General features: G+C 38.2%; 1 protein-coding gene across 2 annotated transcripts in view; it reads left to right on the top strand.

Moving 5' to 3' along the window:
• LOC113536575 (A disintegrin and metalloproteinase with thrombospondin motifs 7) overlaps positions 1–23,285 on the top strand; it is a 72,798-nt gene that overhangs the window by 39,903 nt on the left and 9,610 nt on the right. The window contains exons 17-23 of one of the 2 annotated variants that reach the window (XM_026930601.3): positions 1,188–1,314; positions 2,116–2,329; positions 3,847–5,223; positions 5,795–5,947; positions 7,128–7,301; positions 8,029–8,175; positions 13,053–13,224. In XM_026930601.3, the coding sequence (XP_026786402.3) occupies positions 1,188–1,314; positions 2,116–2,329; positions 3,847–5,223; positions 5,795–5,947; positions 7,128–7,301; positions 8,029–8,175; positions 13,053–13,224 (2,364 nt within the window). The remainder of the gene's footprint in view (positions 1–1,187; positions 1,315–2,115; positions 2,330–3,846; positions 5,224–5,794; positions 5,948–7,127; positions 7,302–8,028; positions 8,176–13,052; positions 13,225–23,285) is intronic. The other variant, XM_026930602.3, reaches the window with a different exon arrangement.

Below are 23,285 nucleotides of genomic sequence, written 5' to 3'. Positions count from 1 at the left end.
AGACAATTGTGTGCTTCCAACATTGTGGCAACAGTTTGGGGAAGAGCCACATGGTCAGGTGTCCACATACTTTTGGCTATATAGTGTATATTGTAACCCTACAACAGAAAATTTTCCTTTCAGAAATGTTATCAGATAGGTTCCTTTTTGAAAATCTAGGACCTTTAACCATCCAAAGAAGCCTTAAGGAGCCATTTTTAGGCAACACCAGATTGGACGATTTTGTAAAGTTTTGTTTTGACATTGTTTATGTACCTAGCAACAGTCTTGTGCCTTCTGTTGACTGCATTATGATTTTTTTTAGTCTTGAATTTGCTCTTAAATTCTTTCAGACTCTCTGTTGACAGTTTTCCTTTCTCATTTCTGCCTAAGTAATTTTGTCTCTGAGATGAATTATGAGACATGGCAGTATTCAGCTGTATTTTAATGTAGGAGGAGGTTGGCTTCTGCTGTAATTGGATTGAAATTTGGTGCTGCATTTCTTAACTCACTGTTTAATTCACTAGCCAGATGAGTTTCACTGTTCAGCACACAAGTCGAGTAGAACGGTCCTCCATAGGGTCAACTATTGGTGAGTATGCAAATTACAATAGTGGCTGATCATATGTTCTGGAGCAATGTGTAGAGGTTCAAGTGGTTGATGTAGTTGAAAGTTAGACCTTGTTGGTTTTCCGTTCCTTACAGAGCAGCCACTTTTTCCATGTGAAGGTCTTGCTCATGTAACGTGGCTCCCTCTTGGATGGATTTCTTCCAGGCTAGAGTCTGCTTATTCCCAGATTGATGTTACATTTCTTCAGGTGGTTTCTGAGGTTGTTTTAAAGTGCTCTTTATGTCCTCATGGACATTGCTGCCCTTCCTTTAAATCATAGTACAATTCACACCAATAAATGTGGACACTAGAGCTCATGATATTCACCTTCTATAGCCAAACAATCTCTGAGATTCTTATGGTCCTCACGTCTTGGCTAGATTCTTCAGACTGCACTTGTCTTTAGGGTATAGGCCTTACAGTGCTACTGCTGATTAATGCAACATTACTCATCAAGCTCGACTGGGGATTCAGAATATGATTTAGCAGACTATGTAGACTAACTGCATTCATGGAACCACCGAACAGCTTTTAGCCATCATTTTGAAAACTTTATTTACTGCTGTTCACACTGAAGAAAAATTGTTTTTTGTTCCAGGTGTCAAGAGACAGGTTATGCATTGTGTTGAGCGAACGTTTGGAATTGTGGAGGAGCATTACTGTGACGCATCCACTCGGCCAGACGACAATCGAGTAAGCTGCAATGCTGGATTATGCCCGGCCATGTGAGTACACGCATAACGACAGATTGTACCTTTATTCTTTCTCTGATCTTCTAACAATGTCTGTAAATAGTTTTTTTTTTTCCCCAAGTCCAAAAGTATTGGCACCCCTCAGGGAAAAAATATTCATTGCACGATGGTTCAAATTTTGCACTCAGTTGAAGTTGGAAACTACTTAGCTTTTCTTACAAAACTTATTAACAAAGTAATTTTAAACTATTTTTTAATGTTTTCTTTTTAAAACATGGCAAAATTATTCACAGTTATCCTTGAAAAGAATCCAGCAACTATAATGTTGAGTTGACCAAATATGTAACATGTAACATCCCTTTCGATGCAAAAAATGCAGTAATGCCAGACAATGCAGGAAGAATTTTGGTGCTGGCACCACATACTAATTTTGGGATGCCAGTAACTTTCAAACCAGTGTTTTGCAGAAAATATTGTACTAATTATGAAAATAAATATTGTGTTAAAATAAAACTATACAATACTATTAAACTATACACCCAATCCTATATGTTTAAGCCCAAAATATCACTCATTGCATGTTCTTTTCATTTTTGCTAATTTTTCATGAAGGGTGCTAATAATTCTGGAGCATACAATTGTAGTGTACAATATTATAGCATGATACAAACCAAGTATAAAGATGAGCAGATGAGCATCTTGGGCTGACAAAATTCCAATCATGAGCTCTGAAACTTAACTACTGCCCTACTGCTCCTGATGCTTAGAGGCAGCAGATGGATTTTAGGGCTTCTCAGGGCTCACCATGGTTTGAACTGCTCCAATATTCTGCAGATGGTGGGCTGGAGAATGGCAGAAGTGCTCAACAAGCTGTGGGGGATCAGGCCTGACTAAGAGAACAGTGGTGTGTATTCGGAGTTTGGGGCTGGAAAAACACGAAGCCCTTTTGCCGTCTGAATGCCAGCACTTGCCTAGGCCTGAGTCAATCTCCCACTGCAACAAACACATTTCCTGTCCTGCTGACTGGACTACAGGAAACTGGTCAGAGGTAAGATTTCATCTGGTGTAGGGGGTAGTGTGATAGGTTTTCTGGAATTAGATTGGGTTTTTGTTCTACACTAAGTGTGTTAATCAGATGGGGTTCTTGAGTGGTGCATCAGTAAAGTGTTCATCCTGTCATTTGAAGATTGAGACAATGCCACAGCCAGGAGTCCAAGAGAAGTAGATGGGGCATGCTGTCTTGGTTGGCTAATTGAAATTAGCCAATCGTGGATATTTGTGAGTTCATGTATGAGGAAGAGGGTAGATAGCACTTCGAGGGTGTTGCGCTGCTCTGTGACGCAGCATGAGCAGCAGTTTGAAAAGATGTGGTTGGCTGGCTTCGCCTGTCTTTGGAAGCTTGTGTTAGCCATGTTAGTAGATGGGAATTGGCCAAGACACCAAATTAAGGACAAAATGGGGGGTGGGGGGTGGGGTTAGATAACTGCAACAAATCTGGCAGTACATACATGTCAGTATTTTGGCAGTATTCACATACATTTCAGTGATAATGGGAACACTCTCTACATGAGGCAATCAGTAATTTGATTTCTTTTAGTAATTACGCATTACAGATGTGTGTAAAGTAGCCAAAATATGTTAATGAATAATTGTTCAGCCATATAGTATGTAGAAACATATGTTTTTATTAACATCATCAAACACAGTTAGGCTGAATCACAGACGGCTTTATAGTAACTATTTATGTTCTCTACACATGGTACAACATAATGGCATTTTTTTTACCCACATAGTACACTAAATGCCTATAGAATGACCTTTGATATTTAGATAAAGACAAAAGTATCTAAATAATGAATGATGATTATCATCATACTGAATAGTCTGTTTCCTTTAAACACAATTCACACTGTTAGCCTTTATTCCCTACAACTGTTGTGTGATGATCAAAATCCCTCCTATCCTGTGTCGCCCAGAAAATGATGGGTTCCCTTTCAAGTCTGGTTTCTCTCAAGGTTTCTTCTTCATGCTGTCTCAAGAAGCTTTCCTTGCCACTGTCAGGATTTCTACCTCTAGATTTTTGTAAAGTTGATTTGCGACTATGTATATTGCTAAAAAAAACGCTATTCACATAAAATCAAATTAATTTGAATAAAAAAGGTATGAACATAGGCTAATTATAATGAGGTCAAAATACACTTTTCTCTTTTTAAAGCAACTTTTAAAGTATTTTTTAATGGCCAAGTTGCACTTCTACAACTGAAATGTCGATGTATTTCAGAGAAGGATCAGTTTGAGAGAAACAATCTGACTGCAATTTAAGGAATCAGCCTGAAGCACAAATCTTACAAAGCACCCACTGTTTTACTGACACTCTTTTACAGTAATGAGTGACATTTAGCTGAATGCTTCGCTCCCTGTGTACTTACACAAATGAATTTACTCGGGTCAAAAAGCTGTTTAATGACTGGAAATAACTTTAGATCCTTCATAAGTCAAATGGTATTAGTCCCAAAAATGGCTCGACAAAGTGTAACATACAGGCTGTTATTTCACTGTTCTCAGTGTGTCTGTGATCTGCAGTGCTCTGTGAGCTGCTCAAGTGGCGTGCAGACACGTGAGGTGACGTGCAGCTGGAACACCGTGGTTGACTGCGATCCTCAAGCCAAGCCTGCTTCTGAAAAGCCATGCAACATTCAAGACTGCCCCACAAACACGGACAGTGACTGGTCTGGAAGTGGCTCGTCAAGCAGAGAAGTTTTCAACGAGAAAAACTCGATACCTGAAGACAACCACTTACCGAAATCGGCCAAGGGAACAACTAGAGTTCAGCTCCAAGAAGACAATACTCTCAACAGCATAATCGAGGGCGACTTCTCATATCACAATCAACTCGATGCTGACAAGTCAATCAGAAACAGTGTTCTAGTTGATGACTTTTACTATGATTATAACTTCATAAAGTTTCACGAGGATCTCTCATATGATTTTGACGGTGAAGGAAATGGTGCATCTGATTACTCAGGAATTCATTTGAAGCAGGAACCCAAACCTAGTCTCAACACAGTTTACAGGGAGGGAGCAAATCCTTCCACAGCTACCTCATTTGCAAGCCATACTATGGTCCCACCAACCATCTCCACTTCCGAGAGTCCTCGTTTTGACCAACCAGACGAGAGCATCTCAGAAGTTGATATTGTTCTTTCAGAGGACTACTTCCTACCAGTTGGTACAACAGCCAGGCCACGCTCTCCCATCACCAGATTCTCTCAGAAATGGAAGGAGTTAGATGTCCCAAATCAGGACTTTGACACTATACAGAGCCTGTTACCAACGGATGAGGTACCATCTGAAAGAATGTCAACATCACATGATGCCATTTCAAATATTAATACAAGCTCTGAGCCTGATAATGATTATTACAGAGAGATTCAGACAGACAATAATGTACCTGAGATGTCTAGAAGTCAAAAAGACAACAATGGTGTGACTAAAAGTGATGGGGAGAGTGAGGAGTTGTTTGGTCAAGGGGGTACAAACCAACAGGAACAGCCAACATGGCAAGATCTCCATGCTTATGAGGATACATATAAGTGGAATATGGCTCAGACTGTGTTAACACTAAGTACAACCTTGGAACCATTGACTTCCCAATTGAATGTTGACATTGGTACAAAGGTTGAAATGCCCATGGAACCACTTTCAAACATAAAGCACAGGAGGATCACAACTCCAGCCCCTTTGCCTGCCTGGACAGAGACTGGTTACAATAAGTTCATTGTTCCTTCATTGCCATGGTTCAAAGAATACACTTCCCCTGTTCCCTCAGCGTATCCATCTCAGGGTCCTAACAGTCAGCCTCAAGCCACCACTGAGCCTGTTATAGCCTCCCTGCTCCCAATTGCCTCCACTGCCTTCTGGATCACCAGCAACTGGAGCTCTGTGAGTAGTTCATCCCTTCATAATTGTGGACCTGAAATGCTAAATACATAAACTTGAAAATATACTACCTTATAATAAGATGAGGAAACAGCGAACCATTCATATTATATCAACCCCAGTTATTGTCATAATGGGCTACAGGCCACTTCTATAAAAGGAATAAAACATGACAAGTATTATAGGAATACATAACAGCATTATTGATTGTTTTCAACATCAGTATGTCCCAAAACATTTTATTAATTTTATACTGTAGCAATTTTATGTTATGTTATCACTTAGCTGCTAGAAACAGTCATTCCCTGAATTTCTCTTGACATTAATAAGACAAATATGCAGCTTGTTACTGCAGTGTCCTTTATTATTAGACTTACTGCTGTGTCATAAGCTCTGACACTGGAGACTCCTTTCATAAATGTTAAATAAAGTTTTCCTTCTGACCAGTCAGAATCAAGAATTCAGCAAGGTTGTGGTACTTCTTATAAATCATGCAAATGCTTGAAGGAAGGCCATATGGTTTTGCATTGGGTCATCTCCTTCAGGATCTACCCACAATACTCTTACGTTACAGTGTTCCACCAGCTGTGGGCTTGGTGCCATTTGGAGGTCGGTGCACTGCAGCACAGGGAATGACTCTGACTGTGATATGGCGAAGAGGCCATTACCGGCGCGACGCTGCCACCTCCGGCCATGCGCCATATGGAAGGCAGGAGAGTGGAGCAAGGTGAGGAGGGAATTTCTGAACCACAGCAATGTCTGATAATGCTGTGCAGACTGTGATTCTTCTGTAATAAATGGAGTTTCTGTTCATCTGGTTTATGTCAATTTGGATATTAAAAAAACATAATACAAGAGGAAATACCAGAAAGTAAAAAAAAAAAAAAGACATGCCCAAATATTGCAAAATGCTGTGTGTGAATGTGATGGAAATGTTAGCATATGAATAAAGAGAATAATAAACAGGGAGATGGAGCTCTTTGTAGACAAATAAATTATTTGTAATTGTTTTTGGCTTAAGATTTTATTTCTAATGATATATAGCATGTGTAGTCATATTTTTCTGTATTTGATATTTGATATTTATAACAGAGTTTCGGAGTTAGTAGCCATGTGTATGTCAGTACCTTGGCAACATTGTGACGTGTGTTTTCTTAGAATCACATCGTAAGCTGTTTCCAGCTTTGTAGCTATCAAAATGCCATCTTCTAAGTCACTGACTTAGAAACATATCCAGCAAGGCACCAAGGTGCCATCAGATCATGATGACACTTATTATTACAGCTTGTCACACCCTATTTAGTTTTTGCATTTGGACTTGAGTAAAACACAAAATGATTTGCTTTTTTGCTGCCATTCCATAAATACAGCTACAATTTGTGAAACACTGGAATGAAAACATACCTACAGACACTAGAACAGAAACAGTCAACAGTCACTGGATCAAAGAGATTTCAAAAGACATATCACAAGCCAGTCTGTGACAAATTAGTTCACTCCATGTGCTTTTAGTTTTGGTCCTGTCTCTGCCCCTGTTCTTACATTGGTTGATTATCCTAATGTGTTCACCTGTTCTGTGTCTCACATTGATTAGTTTGGTTATTTCACCCTTTTTGTTCCACGTTGTGAACTCTTAAAGTGCTTTTTGAGTTCTGTGGTTCTGTGAGTTCTGGTTCTTGTTTGTGTGCTGATTATGGATGATTATCATGTGTTAAGCCTGCCGGTTTGTATTTTGATCAATACTACAGACACTGATTGCAATTTCTGGATTGGCCACACAGCATCAATGTGTTGCTCTAAGTCGTACCATCTACTAGAAATCTTTACAGAGGCAATACTGTAAAGACCTGACTGAGAATAGGATGCAGATTTGTTTGCATAAAGACTGTGTTGTCCTATATTGACAGTGCTCGAAGAACTGTGGAGGAGGCCTGAAGGTACGAGAGATCCAGTGTTATAACATGAGGGATCAGAGGCCACTGAGGCCTTTCCACTGCCAAGCCACTTCTCTGAAACCCCTCACCCACCTGTCCTGCAACATCCAGCTGTGTCTAGACTGGTATACTTCCTCATGGGGACAGGTGAGAGACATATTTCTTGCCTCTATTTGAGTCGCTTCTTTTCCCATCGTCCACCAAAAGTACTTCTCTGCCCCTTTAGCCTGAGGTGGTTGACACTTAAAAGTAATGCTCAAGCCAGGTGCAGGTGGACGTCCACCTTATTCTTTGCCAGAGTTAGTGACACAATGGTAAATAACAAATTTGTGATGATGTTTAATGTGTAATTGCTAGTGCAGGAAGATAATAGAACAAATTTCCATCCCAAGATTGAGGCTATGTCAATTTGAGCAGAGGAAGTGAGGCTAATGCTGAGACCAGTGTTAGTGTTCAACCCAGCAGGTATTGTATAATTATTTAATTTGGTAATTATTTTTATCCCAGCTGTGGCACTCACAGTCACAATCAGAAATCAGAAGCCAATTAGAGGCAGGAAAAAGTTGCTGAACTTTAAGGGAAAAAAAATTAAATGATATTTTTACATATATTTTTAAGTATTTTTGTAATTAGTACAGCTGAATCTTGCATACTCTGACCAAGAACATGAGCTAACAAGGGAAAAAAGGTCAAATTTGCTTTCAGGTTCTCTGAGCTAACGTGTATCTAAGCCAATTAAACCATTAAAAAAAACTTGTTCAACACTGTACATTGTACGTCATTCGCAGTTCTCAAATCTCAAATGTATATCCATTTCTTCACATCTTTGATGAATAAAGGCCACGGCCTCCTGCTGCTATATTTGTTCCTACAGTGTTCAGAGCTGTGTGGTGGAGGAGAGCAGCAGAGGATGGTTACGTGTCCTGAAGAAGGGAAGTGTGATGAGACACAAAAGCCCAGCTCAATTCAGCAATGCAACACTCAGCCCTGTGCGCAGTGGGTTACTGGATCCTGGGGACAGGTGAGCATCATGTCATGACTCTATTGTATATTCAGTTTTAGCAACTGCTGGGTTTAAAGGCACATTAGAGAATGAAATTCATTTCATTCTCTAATATGTGTTATTGCTTGTCTCTGATTGTTTAGTAATTTATTCCCAAAAGTAAAATGGCCAGCTAAATCAGACAAACAGGAGGATGTAAATACACCATGCAACATTTATGATATACAGTGGGTTTTGTTATTTTGATTTAAAGTTGGAAATAAACAGATGGTTATAGAATTTTGAAATATTTAAAACAAAGAAAGTAAATAGTCAAGATCTTGAATATTTAATATTCAAGATTCTGCACTATGTCTAGGTCCCTATTTAAATCTAAGCAAATTTATGACCATGTCAACTGCTTTGTACAAATGATCAGATTTTCCTCATGTCTAATCTCTTCTATTGACGCATGTGTTCAGACGACACTCTGATGGATTTGATCTAAAATCGACCATGTTACACAAATGTGTGGAGTCCGTGCCAGCTCGAGTGCGCAGTCATTAAAGCAGAAAGGGGAGATAGCAAATATTAAGCAACTCTGAAATTCATGTATATATTTCAAAGATTCTACTTTTCACTCAAGTTGTTGTCAGTAATATAATTTGTAATGAAAATTGTTGTATTAAATTAGAAAAGAATGCAAAATAGAAGAATTTTCACTAATGCTCTCAGACTTTTGGACCCCACTGTATATTCCTGTACCACATTTCCACTGAATTCTCAAATCTAATTGGTCAAAAGGTGTTGATTAATTTTCTATAACAGTAGCTCAGCAGTGACAGTAGTGCCAACTGCACAGGTTTATATTAATGTGCTCATTAACACATTACTGTTTCTTATAGTAACAATTAAATCTGATGGCTGATCCACATAATATAAGATTAATCACGGGATTAAAAAAACATTATTTAACAAAGAAAAATCTATACTTATTGATATAGTGAAGCTTGCTGTAATAAGATATTTAACATTTAACATTTATGGAAGGAGTCTCCACTGTCAGTGCTTTGTAAGTGAGTAAGTTTTCCACCACGAGAAAGTCTTCAGGACAGAGGAGTTTGTGCATTGTTGTTTCTCTATACAATAACAGGATGCAGATTTGTCTTTTTTTGTCTTATTAACTACAAGAGAGAGAAAAAAGAGAAGCTGGTAAGGGAATGACCTAGATGAAAACAGATGCTAACTTGATATATGAATGTTCCGCAACTTTTAATGTAACTATAAACAGATAAAAAGTATTAAGTGCTATTCTTTAATAACTATAAAATGTATGTTGTATTAGATGAATAAAACATGCAGTTATTGGTAAGTAATCAACTTTGTGGTGGTAACAGTACCATTGCTTTTGGCGTTGTTGATTATTTTCATATTTCATTTCTTACAGAACCACTTCTATAATGTGTGCAGTTAATTCCCTTTAAACTAGAAATTTGGTAATGCAATCTTACTGGTACAGATGAGTCAAGTTGCATGTTTACAGAGCTGTTAAGTCTGGAATAAGAAAAATTTGATTATGTGGTGAAACTAGAGCCGGAGTGTACTGAAGAGATGGCGGCGCAGACAAACCAAGACAATCCCAGCTATAGTACACAAGCAAATCTACCTCAATATGTTCTAGGCTGCTTTGCGAACATGAAACGAGCAATTTGTAATGTTATTAAGTGCCTATTGTTTGTACTACCTTGCATTTGCCTATCTGCAGTGTTCATATGCTTGAAATTCTTAAAAATGCTTGATTTGTAGTGTTGTATTTTTATTTGAAATGTGCTTAATTATGAATCTATTACTGGAAATTGCTTGATTGTTCCATTAGAAAAAGGACTAAATAACAATGTTTCAGAGTTTTGACAAAAAAGTCCATGTGATTAGCAGCTAGGCATCAACATACCACTGTGCCATTGTGATTTAAGTGAGCCGCTGTGATAAACTGAGATAATTTACAAGCTGACTACTACCTAGCAATCTTTCAAAGCTTTCAGAATCAGGACTTCATGTTATTCAACTCCTTCTAGCTAGAAACGTAGCTACTACTTTTTCTTCAAACTTTTTTGTTTATTCCAAAGTCTTGTATCATATATTCAGCCTAAATGTTGATCTGTATTACAGACAAAAAGTTCAGTTCTGTTCAGTTTTATTTGTGTAGTGCTTTTAACAATAGATTGGCTGAAAAACATCTTATTATTCATCCGGAAAGTGCTTGGAAAATGTGTACATTTCATTTTAGAATATCTGAACAAATCTGTTTGGTATTTGGAAACTAGGTCCAATTTCTACTGACTCAGATCAGGTTTACGATTGCATCTGACTAGCAATAATTCAAGCAATGTTTGAGGCGTTCTGTTTGAGTTTCAGTCTGGATTCTGTCCAGACCTTTCAAACACTTCTTAAATTTTTTTGCTTTATATAAAATTAACACATTTACATGATTCTTAATTGTATATGGAAATTATAGTTTTGGATTTATGGATTCTGAACTCTAGTAACTCTACCGTGTACAGCACTGAGCTAAAGCCTGGGTTTTCAACCATGTCGTAAGGATGAAATATTTTGCAATGAACCTTGTAGACCTTGCATTTTGCCCTTTCTGAATGTATGGAAGCTTTTCACTTGCTCTGGGCTTCTCTGTTGAGCAGGAATAGCAGAATGCCATTTCCTCAAACTCTGGATGAAAACGTGAGATGTGATTTTTGCATGTTCGTTGCATTTGCAAAATACATTTATCTTGGTATGATGGTTCTTTTTGTCCTTCTCATTCATCAAATTGGCAATGTGCCCACAAATTTGCTTTCAAAGTGAAGGGTGTGGAGGTCTGAGTTTGTTCATCGTCAACTCTGCTTGCTACTTTAGTTAGTTTCTAATGTACACATAGCATAGCGTATGCCTTTACCTCTCACCATCCAATTAGTTTAGTTGTGTGTCAAAAAATATATTTTGGCCAAAAATAAAATATATTTTTATTATTTATAAGTTATGACTTGCTTCACTGTTTTGTTTCTTTTAAAATCAGAGTATAGAGATCTGTGGATTAATGCAGAAGTATTTAAAAAGAGAATCAAGATGCATTAAAGAATGTTTTTTTAATCTCTAAATTCAAACTTGCTTTGCTCCTTGCACAGTCAGAGGCACAGAAAACATTGCTCCTTGCTAAAGTAGTAACTAGTGTGGGAGATGAGAGTCTGGTGTTCTGGGTAAACAAAGTGCAAAAGTAGTTTGGAAGATTATAAGAAGTAATACATTGTACAATCTGTAATTAAATACTGTAAGGTCTCTAAAACCAGAAAAAAAATTTCATGGTTATTGTTTATTGGACTGGACAATTATTCACAAGACTGTTGACCTTCCTTTAAAGAAGCTGTTAAAACAATATCTGTAATCCAAAACAAAGGGATGTACTGTAGATAGAAAATCTGCTAGTTGGCAAATTACCATAAATAAACACTGGATATGAATGATATTCACATAATGCAACATGATGTCTAAATTGCTGCTAAATCTCACTTATCCACCTTCCCACCATAATTCCAAGAACTACTTCAGCCTTCTTTTATGTAAACACACTTGTAAAACCCTCAGTTCTGAATGAAAAATTAGTGTTGTGTGGCAGGCGTCTAGACTTTAAATCTACACTGTAGGCATTGATCCAACCCCGGAGATTTCACGGTTATACTTAGTGTTGTAGAGTCATTCCAGTCCTTGACACATAGCTTGCGTAACTTTTAACCCATTTCTCTGGAGAGATTATGAAAGAACTGGAGTATTTCTGTGCCACGGATCAGTAGGGAACCCGTCTTTATGAGTGTGTGCAGTCTGGCTTGCTTATCTTTGTAGTTTAGCAGTTTGAAGATGCCATTAGTGGCTTCATTACTTTCTGACTCATGGTGCGTTCACAATATATTTTCCTCCTTCCTCCTCCTCCATTTCCTTTCTAACTCTAATAATGTTGCCCTTGGCCTTGTTCCCCTTTCTGCATAAATATTATCTGATTTGTGTTCATGCATATAGACTGATTATAAATTAATTAGCTACCTAAGCTCCAGTGTGCTGCCCAGTCCTAATTAACCAGGCTAAAAGTGGTAGCTAACATAATGAGCTTCTTAGTTGATACATGCATTAAGGGAAACAAACAAGTATATGATCTTATAGCATAGTGTTGATGTAGCACATTGTGTTTGTACCCTCGGCAAAAAGTCAGAAAGTCGCTGCCCAATGTTTCGGGTGGCCAGAGGCGAGATCTCCCTGATATGAAGAAACTGTAGCTGGGAAGAACTAGCTAATAGGAATTTTTTTGAAGTATTGAATATATTTAGTTATATGGCTGTAGATGGCCATTTTGTATCCAGAAAAAAAGGTTTGTTCAGATAATTGCAGTACAGATATCTGGCACAAATACACAGTGCAGCATAGGAGCTGTATTTCAAACTTTACAAAAAAATAATGTGACAGAGAGATGCTCTGAGGTCAGATCTGAGTACTCAGTTTGGTGAGTCATTGTGGTGTAGACTACACTCTGTAACAAAACCAGGCTTTGATTCAGAGGTCAGCCTTTAATCCCTCTCCATGTAACAATCCCTCTGGAGCTTTTGTGTGCTCCAGCTCCCAGCATGTGGTGAGTACACGCACCGCTCAGCACGAGCCAGGTTGCGTAGTCGCATGGATACACTGTGTACATGCGCATGTGTGTGCACTTCAGCTTTTAATTAGAGCTGCTCTTTGATCAGTACAAAATCCTCCCTCAGGGAAACTTGTTTCATGGACATTTTAGGTAACACAATCAGTTTTTATGCGGCTTAAAAATGATGCTAACAGATCCATGCAAATTGGTTAACAGGAAAGTGTGTGCTGTGTTTTGGCAGTGCTCGGCGTCCTGCGGTGGAGGCGTACAGCACCGTCTGGTCAAGTGTGTGAACACAAAGGCAGAGCTGGAGGAAGAAGAGGAGAAGGACAAGGAGGCCCAATGTGATCACGAGCCCTGGCCAGAGAACACGCGCCAGTGTAACCTCCATGACTGTGATAGCGCCACATCTGGTGAGTGATGCACTTTATTATCAGCTAGCTATAATATAATTCCATTACACTGAACTCAAAATATTCAGTCAGTAACGTCAGTTGTTTCTTTGATATTTATTTCCTAAACGGCTCATATGTATATATATTGTTCATTACTATTATTTTGCATACTCCATTTCCCTTCTATGTTTTTTAATTCCTATGGAGTCTGCAGAAGCTGTCACTGATACATATTTTCATTGAAGCAAAATACCTTCATGCAGCTTTTTAATTTACATTCCAAGCGGGTGATAATAACACAGTGACATACAGTGGTCTACATTTACCTAACCGCTCTGTGTGAAATGGTTCCATTTTTTTTGGAATGCAAATCAGATAGCGGAGCAAAAACCAATTTAAGAAATCAGGAAATGGCTGAACTATTTCTAATAATATTCAGTTCATATGCACTGAATAGCACTGTTTCAGTAAACGCTGATTATGCTGGAGATACCGACGGAATTTTTATTAGAATGTTTACTGCAATTACATGTCATTAAAATTTCTGAGTATACAGAAACCCTTTAAAGTTTGTGAAAGGTTGTCGTTTGGGCTGTTAGGATAAATGGCACGTGCTGCACTTATTGGCTTTGTACGTATGTGTGTGACACAAAGTGTGTTTTGTTACCACTGGTCCATAGCAATCTCAAGTTGTCATCACAGGCAGTGGATAAATCTTGGTGTCCTTTAAAAAGGCATCTTGTATTTTGTTTTGTTTACTCTGAAAGGCTTTTAATGTTATACAGACACACAAAGTGCTGCTAGCTTGTTTTCTTTGTTGACGTTTCCCACTATCTGTAAATGCCATCTCAAACTATTTTGACAAATACCTATAGGCCTGAAACCTCTTTTATTGACCTCACTCCTACATTTGCAAAGTACTGAGCATTACGATGCATGCTGTGGTATATATTCTATGCTATATTTACAGTATTTTAGGTCCAGTAATGCTGGTTGCACATATATGGTATTGTTATTTTATCTGTCTACCACAGTATGTTGGAGTTGAAATCATATAAGTGCAGGCTTTCAGCTTTAATTTGAGGGTATTTACTTACTCAACACCCTCCATTCTCCTTTAAGGAACCGAAAGTAATTAGAGAAACTAAAATAATCATAAATTAAATTGTCATTTTTACACTTGCAAATTATCATTTGCACTTGGTTGCAAATCCTTTACAGTCTTGCAATGACTGTCTGAAGTCTGGAACCTATAGACATCACCAGATGCTGGGTTTCTGCTTTACTGCAGCTGTCTTTGCTTCCTGCTTGTTCTTGGGGTGCTTTGCCTGCAGATTTGTCTGCAGCAAGTGAAGTGCATGCTCAGTTGGAGTCAGGTCAGGTGATTGACTTGGCCATTGCAGAATATTTCACTTCCTTTGCCTTAAAAATGTTTAGGGTTGCTTTTGAAGTATGCTTCAGGTCATCGGTAACAGATAATATAGCCCTACACACTTCCGAATTCTTCCGGCTCCTTTTGTCAGCAGTCACATCATCAATAAATAAAGGGGAACCGGTTCCATTAGCAGCCATACATACCCACACCATAAGATAAAGTGGTATGCTTTTGATCATGAGCTGTTCTTTTTCTTCTCCATACTCTTCTCTTCCCATCATATTGGTGCAAGTTGATCTTTCTCTCATCTGTTCATAGGATCATATTCAAGAACTGTACAGGCTTTTTTTTAGATGTTTTGGAGTAAATCTAATCTGGTCTTCATATTTCTGAGGCTTACCAATGGTTTCCGTCTTGTAAACCCTCTGTATTTACCCAGGTCTTTTGGTGTTCCTGAGCTCACCAGTGCATTCTTTCTTTTTCAAAAGGTACCAAAATGTTTTTGTTATCTCTCTGATGGGTTTGTTTTGATTTTTCAGCGTAATGATGGCTTGCTTCACTGGCAATGACAATTCTTTGGACTTTCAAATGCAAATGCCACACTGGAAATCACCTCTAGACCTTTTATATGTTTACCTGTAAGTGAAATATTGAGGGAATAACACATACCTGGCCAAGTTTAGATGTGAATACCCTCAAATTAAAGCTGAAAGTCTTAATTCCAACTCCAATATACTGCAGTAGATGGCTAAAATAACAATAACTTTGTCAATGTCCAAATATTTATGGACCTGACTGTATAGGTTTTCCCAGGCTGCCACACACACACACACACACACACACACACACATTGTAGCCTAACAGTTTATACAGAACCCATTCTTTCCATTTTGCTTTCGGTTGACTTAAATAATCACATCTGTCTCAAGCTGTCTCTGATTCATGTTTGTTTTAGCTGTAACTTTTAGCTGTAAGACTCTTTGCTACAGCAATACACAAAAACTCTGCTTTCTGCTGTTTTTTTTATCTAAAGCAGCTGTAAGACCAAACGTGAATAAAATTCACCCAGTGGAAAGGGCAATTCACTGAATGGGAAAGGGCAATTCACTGAATGGGAAAGGGCGCTGGGGGTGAAAGATGCATTTGCTGTTCCTTTTACTTTTTGCCAACTTTAAGTGAACTTCACAAACCTGTCTTGTGAGCCTATAGAAAACAAAAGGATGAATATTTTTCATTTCTGTCGACAAACAGGTGGTTCAATAATAAAAGCGTAGCTTAAATCTGCTGTGCATTAGCAATTAAAATTTCATATCACATAGGCCTACTTTGTAATTTTCTTTTTTATATATTTAGCTATATTGTGTTCCTGTTTGGGCAGAAAAGTTGTTTGATTTGTCTGATGCTTTCCTTTCATCCCAGTAATAAAAGTTAGGATATTAGCAGAACTGACAAGAAATCTGTCCAGTTTCAGTGAGTCTATGCAGACTGTAGCCTCAAATTCCTGTTTTTGGCTAACAGGACAGGAACCTCAAGGTTGAACATGTTTTCATGCTTTTCTGCTCATCACAATTGTAAAGAGTTGCCGTTCTCCCCTGATCTTTCTCATCAGCAAGGCGTTTCTGCCTGCAGAACCACCGCTCACTGGATATTAGTTGTTTTTCACACCATTCTATATGAAGATTGTGTATGAAAAATCCAGCGGTTTGTTTGGCACCCACATCCACGCTACAATCAAAGTCACTAAAATCACATTTTTTCCTCATTCTAATGTTTGTTGTGAACATGAACTGAAGCTCTTGACCTGTATCTGCATGCTTTGCAGTTGTATTTGTATTGCACTCCTGCTACATGATGATTGGAAAATTGCATGAATTAGTAGCATTACCAGTGACCCTAATAAATGGCCCATGAGTGAATACATCATGTTCATACTTAATTATTATGTGCAACATTGGGCATGGAGAGTACTCGGACTGCTCGAGCACTTGTTCATTTTGTAACAATTGTATAAAATAAGCTTGTACACTCCTGTGCTGGTTGCTTATAGACTCAAATATTTCAGTTCAACACTACATACTGTCTTTTATCATTTGTGCTGTTGGCATCCCATCCACTGAAATGCTCGAGGGGATTTTGTGGTAAAATTCTTTTTTTTTTCTATTCCTGCTAGGAGATTTTTGTTAACAGTGTTGGCACCTCTGTAAATAATACAAATTCCTGCCATATTTTTCCATCAGACGCCATCAGCGAGTCTGCCTTGCAGCATGCAGTTATCTTTTGAAATGTCTCAACATGGCTATCATTCCTGCAGCCCTGAGAAAATTGGTTTATCACAATCCTTTGAGCTGTGATGCTGTGTAAATATACTTCATGCTCCACACAGGCTTTGGATAAGGGAGTAATGAGTGTGAGAATTCATATGATAATTCTCCAGGGTTCATTTTGAACCGATGAATAACATTTTTCTGTTTTTTTCCCCAAAGGTTTTACTTTCTGAAATTAATTTTATAACATCAGAGATGTTTACCCTGTGGAGCTTTATAGTAAAAAGTTAGTTAATTTTCATTGGTTGCCACATTTAGCCAATCATAATTGTTTCTCCCACCAGAATTGAACAAGTCACTGGCTGAGATTATATCTGTGTACAAAAAGAAATACAACTGATAAAATAAATGACCAAAAAAAAAACAACAGTATTCTAGAGCTAGAATTTGAAGTGATGTATTTTAATGCTGTTGTTGTGGGAACATTTTTTGCTCCTTCTTTGCTTTCCATGGTTTAATTTTAATTAATAAATGAATGATTTTGCGATGACTTAACATAGAGCAGATGTTCTACATAGAGTTTAATGTTTCAAACAGTTTTGATCACACTTGTACAGCTGTGCAGAGGATTTTAGTTGTAGTTTAGCAATTTAAATACATTTTCCAAAGGAATGCTGATAATTAAGTAGAACCACCTAAGAAATCAGTCTCCATTATCTTGCTTATTTGCCACAGAGATGATTTTGTAGCAGCAAAGACAGGCAGTAGGTCAGGCAATTCACAAACAGGACATCAGAGGCAAAGTCAAAAATCATTATACCAAAGGCTTGCTGCATGAGATGCAAAAACCCAGTTCTGAGCAAATACTTTGAAAAGAATGAGCATATGGAGTGTGCTTATATGTGATTGGTAATTGAGTCCAGGGTGGGTGTGATCAGTAATCTAGTGACTGAGAATGTGACATTGAACGAGATGGTTTGGTGTTTGTAGAACTTGGCAGCCATATTTTTAGGCTGCGGTGTGTTCTGGGAGATGGAATGTGTTCTGGGAGATGGAGTGTGTTCCGGGAGATGGCACGGATTCCGGCGTTGACATGCTTACACACCTCTACCATTTCAGTTATTTTTCTGGCTGTGCCCAGGCTTGCTCAGAAAAATTATATCTCTGACAGATGCTACTGATTATCTCATAGTGAACATCAAGAGCGACTCATTCTGGCTCCAGGGTTGCTCTTTACGATACCTGTAATTAGGAAACTATTTAAGCAGCCTAATTTTTGTAGCAGTTAAACCCAATATTCAAGAACATACTTGTAACATCCTGTAACAAGTCAGCTTCCAGTCTATTTTTTTTTAAATATATAAACAGTTGACAGATTAAAAGAAAAAATGGCGGCTCTGTTATGGTGTTCGAGGCATTTTTTTTATATTGCTGGCATGATTTGACTCCCCTTAGAGTGAAGCATCACTGCAATCCAAAGTTCACAATCAATACAAGGTTCTTCTGACTGATCAGCTTTATCATATGAAGAAACATTTGTAATGGGAGGGGCCTCTTCCGGGATAACCCCGCCCCTCAACCACAGGTCACTGAATGTTTTATGATGAGGATGAAAATGATGTAAATGATACAGTATGTTAAAGCATTCACACTTACCAGATCTCAATTCAAGTGAACACTTGTGGGAGATTTTGGAGTGATGTGTTAGACAGCGCTGTCCACCACCATCATTAAAAGGCCAATATTTTTTAAAGGAATGCTGTTAATCGCTCCATTACAGTTTTGTAGAATTGGATATATACTGTCTGTCACGGTTGCTGAGGAACCACTTTTCATCTCCACTACGTCTCACTATTTGAGAAGTTTGCTCACACATGTCTTTAGGCCATTTTGAAGTATCTGTCTTCATTACAGGCGAGCTGTTCAGCCTCACATTCTTTATAGATAGTGAAGGAAACACATGTAGAGAATATATTCACAGGAGCTTTGTAGTATTGTCTAATTTCCTGAAGTGATGCATACCCATTGTTCCATGCATCTGCTCAGGGGTCTATTTCCTTTCTATGAATACTCAATGAGTGTATACAGTTTTTTTTCCCTTTCCACTTTTTCTGATAAAGACCGTGTTTTTCCCCAATGGCTATTAATAGCACAGTTGTGGAGCCGGACGTATCATACGAAGCCACATCTTGACCTTGTGATCTCTCTAATTTCCATCCAATATTCACCTCAAAATTTCTATCTAAGATTTTGCAGAAAAATGTTACCCACCAGCTCTGTTCTTTTTTAAGTAAGCAATAAAACACTTGTGGTCATGCTGTTATAAGAAAATAATGTACAGCATATATTATAGGAAAATCTATAGAGTTATAGATTCAGTAGAGTTACTGAAACCCTGAGGTGTTTTATTCCTCTTATACCACAGTGACTCCCACCAGACTTACATAAGATTCAGTAATGCTGATTTTGATATCAGCCATAAATTACCAAGCACATTCACGGCACAGCTGATTACAGTTATTGACGCCCACAAAACTCCATAAAAGGCAAAGCTGACAGCTGAAAAACAAAAACAAAATGATGACTAAACAGTGAAAGAGCACTTCCTAAGCACTGTGTGCACTGAAACTTCCAATAATGCAGCTCAGCCATTGCAGCTTGCCAGCTAACATGGACACTACTCACTAACTCTTGTCTCAATTGTACGGCTAGTGTTATTCATTTTAATTTATGAATTTTTTGGATATTTTTTGCATTCTTTCAAATCACTAATAAAACTTATTTTCACAATTTAAAAAAAAAATGTATGTCTAATTGATAAATGAAGTCCATTGTTAGCTAGACATAAAAACATTTAGATATCCGGCTGCATTTAGCTGTTAGTGTTTGTCTGAATTAGGAATGCATAAGAATGCAAAGACCCTAACGAGCAGGCATGTCTCAGTGCTCGCAGAACTGAAGTGCTCTCACATGTGACAGTTTCTCTGCACACTTGCTCCACTGCTCAGTGCTCATAAATACCTTGTGTGTGTGCAGTTCACAGCAACTGTCTATTAAAGATACACTGTATGGCCATCATTGATCATCACACCCATATGCTGAATGTCCCATTATAGATTTATTCCCCATTTGCAGTTATAATAACCTCCACTCTTCAGAGAAGGCTTTCCACTAGATTTTGGAGCATTGGAGTTAGCATTAGTGAGGTCAAGCACTGATGTCAGGCGAGAAGATATGGAGTTCAGTCAGCATACTTATTTGTCCCAAAGGTGTTCAGTGGGGTTGAGGTCAGGGCTTTCTGCAGAACACTCGAGTTCTAACCACTTCAGCTTTCAACTTCAACTTTCACTTTTATCATGAAGATGCTCCTTTTGATATTTTTACAGAGCATAGTGTGCAGTCTGCTTGCCATCATTAATCGTGAAAAATATCCAGATTGCTGTCATTTCATGTCATCTGTTGATTAGTGTGACAACTGACACTAGGCTTAGGGCAAATAGTGTGAGATGGTTGTTAGTATTGGAGCATTTTTTATGAATATGAGTAAATGAGCATGTCGGTGTCATCTAACAGATCTAACCAAGCAGTCACACAGATTTAACTGTTGTTTATGCTGCATTAATAGGTTTCTTGATTTTGAATTAGGTGGTTATTTGAGTGGAACAAAATCCTAAATCAACATTGCCACTGTGTCAATCTGTCTTCGGTGCGAGGTTTGGATAGAACCTTAAACAAAGCACTTCTAATTCTAGAAAAATAGTACGAATTAAATAGTTCATATATAAGGTTGGGCTTTTACTTAGGAAATACATATTAAATATTAAATGTTAAATATTAATGTGTTTGGCATCTTCAATTTTTGTGGACTTTTTTTTTCCTGGGTCAGTTTCAGATGTTTCAGATTTGAGTCTTTCTTCTGTTTATTTTGTGTTTCAGAATGAGTAGAATGATAAATTAAAGATACCGTTGAGAGATGCCTGCATGTACCTGTCACTCACACTTCACTAAAACCGACCCTACAGTGAAGGGCTGTCTCTGGAATGACAAATAGTCACTTTCCACTTCCTAACAATGTTTTTGTCAGAACTGTTTGAATAATAGCTTCCTTACAGGATCCAGATTACATTCTGATATTACAACACTCAATACACACTTGTTATGAGAATGTGTATGCTGTAATACGGATAGGATTGTTTTTTTTATATTTATTTTCCTACATTATCACTCTCAGAGGCACCACTCTACCCTTTCCAGCCTATTTGAATTTTAATGTCCAGTTCTGTTGGGAAACTTAATACAAGGCCAAGAATAAACAGAACTTCATATATCCTGCCATTTCAGCCCTTCCTACAGGATGTGTGGTAGTGTGTATGTTTGGGGCGGAGGGGTTGGAAGGGGGTGGAGGGGGTGGACGGGGTGCAGAAGAGATGGAGATAAATGACCTGTGTCGATGGCTGAGGGTCAAAGGACTTCGTTTTCTTAGAGTGGAATAAATGATGCAAATGCAGGAAGTGTGTGTGTCCATGTATCTGTGTGTGTGTGTCTGTGTGGGTATGTGCATTTTCAGGGAAAATCTCTTTCACACACTGCAGTACTCTGCTACGTCCACAGTAATCATTCTCCTTGCCACAAGGAGAGGAGGATACAAGAAGATCTTTGTTTTTTAACCCCCCCTTCCCATTTGGATTTGGATCCCAGCAATTACAATCATCATAAAGCCCTACTACTACTAGTGCATCTACTGTGGAGCCTTCTTTCTTTCTATCTTTCTTTCTTTCTTTCTTTCTTTGGTAATACTTCAGAAAGTGTTTAACAGTATAGAGTATCATAGTTTCAACATTTACAAAAGGCACCATGAACAGTACACAAGATCTCTGGACATTCTTCAAAAGCAAAACACTGCAATGTGAAAAGTTTGTAATTGTCAAAAGTAAGGAATAAAACACTGTGATTTTATAGAAAAATAAGTTACTGTTACTGCCCCAGAGTTGAATAATCAGTTCCCATTACGGCCATTACGGCACTTTGTGAGGCGTATCCTCTTATGCCACAGTGGTTTCCCAAAGCTAACCATCTTTATTTATTAATCAATATCATACAGTATCTTGCTTTTTATCCATTTATAGGTGTATTACATGTTGCAAAACAAGTTTGTTTTTGTTGTCATTTATGTTGTTGCAGCTATAAAGAGTCATTGCCTCATCAGCCTCTTATTTCTCTCTCTTGAATTTAAGACAAAATAAACACAGCTTGTCATGTTCCAGAGAAACCTCAACGTGCAAAGACCTCTGTCCTGGTGGAAAACTTACTGTTACTAAGTGCTGACACTGGAGACTCCTTCCATAATTGTTACATAAACATGGGGGTAAAACAGACTGAAAAGCACGCAATAAAGTCTCGAAACGCACACACAGAGGCACTAACGAGATTTAGCAATGAGACTAACTAACATACAGTATGTGTATGTATACACTAAAGTAAATGAGGCTAATGAAGAACAGATGAGGAGATCGGATGGTGGGAGAGATGAACGGGTGTAATTGGTGGAAATGGGGGAAGTGGGTGTGGCTACAGCCTGGAGATCCTGGAATTGGGAATTTGAGTTTCCAGAGGATGGAGGATGTCACGTTCTTAAGAAATGAAAATCACGTTGTAGATATGGATTTGAACAGCAGTTGAACAGTGAAAGTTGATTTTGGTTCTAATGTAAATGTCTAGAACCATGGTTCTCAAAGTGGGGTCTGTGAAGAATAGGCAGGGGGGACGTGATTTTTAAAATAAGTTAGCATGCCTATAAATAATGTCAACTGGAGTGTAATGATATATTTTTTTAATAAAACAGGTTCTATGGCTCTCTGGCTCTGATGAATAGCCAAAATTCTACTGTAAATATTAAAATAATGAGGCTGATTTTTATTTTTTTTAACAGTTAAAAGAGCCCCTGAAAGTTTGAGAACCACCAGTTTGGTGCATTAAGCAGGCTGTTTAATACAGTGTTAGTATTAGTGAAGGTCCGGAGTGACTGAGGGAGAAAACATCAGCTAAATTTCTCTTCTAACGCAGTAGATTCAGTCGTGCTAATGAGCTGATGAGGTGAATGAGGTGTTCGATAGAGAGGAACTTTCCAGAAGTGCAGTCTGACAGCTGTTAATCAGGTCTACTGAGGCGTGTGTGTGTGTGTGTGTGTGTGTGTGTGTGTGTGTGTGTGTGTGTGTGTGTGTGCGCGCTGCAGGCCGTTACTGAGCCACAAACATCCCTCAGTTTTACACTCACACAAAAAAGAGACACAAAATTCAGTAATCAATATTTCTCACTTCATTCTCACTTTTTTTCTGCGTCCTTTTCTTCCCTTTTCTTTCCTTTTGCTTTGTTCCTGCTTTTTCTTTCTTTCTCCCTGTCATGCCAGCTCTTTATTTCTTTTTCTAACTCCTTTTTATTGT

Source organism: Pangasianodon hypophthalmus, chromosome 11 (assembly GCF_027358585.1).
Source record: "Pangasianodon hypophthalmus isolate fPanHyp1 chromosome 11, fPanHyp1.pri, whole genome shotgun sequence".
In the NCBI taxonomy this organism is placed as follows: Eukaryota; Metazoa; Chordata; class Actinopteri; order Siluriformes; family Pangasiidae; genus Pangasianodon; species Pangasianodon hypophthalmus.
The sequence above is the reverse complement of the archived record's forward strand: the minus strand, read 5'-3'. Positions and strand labels throughout refer to the sequence as shown.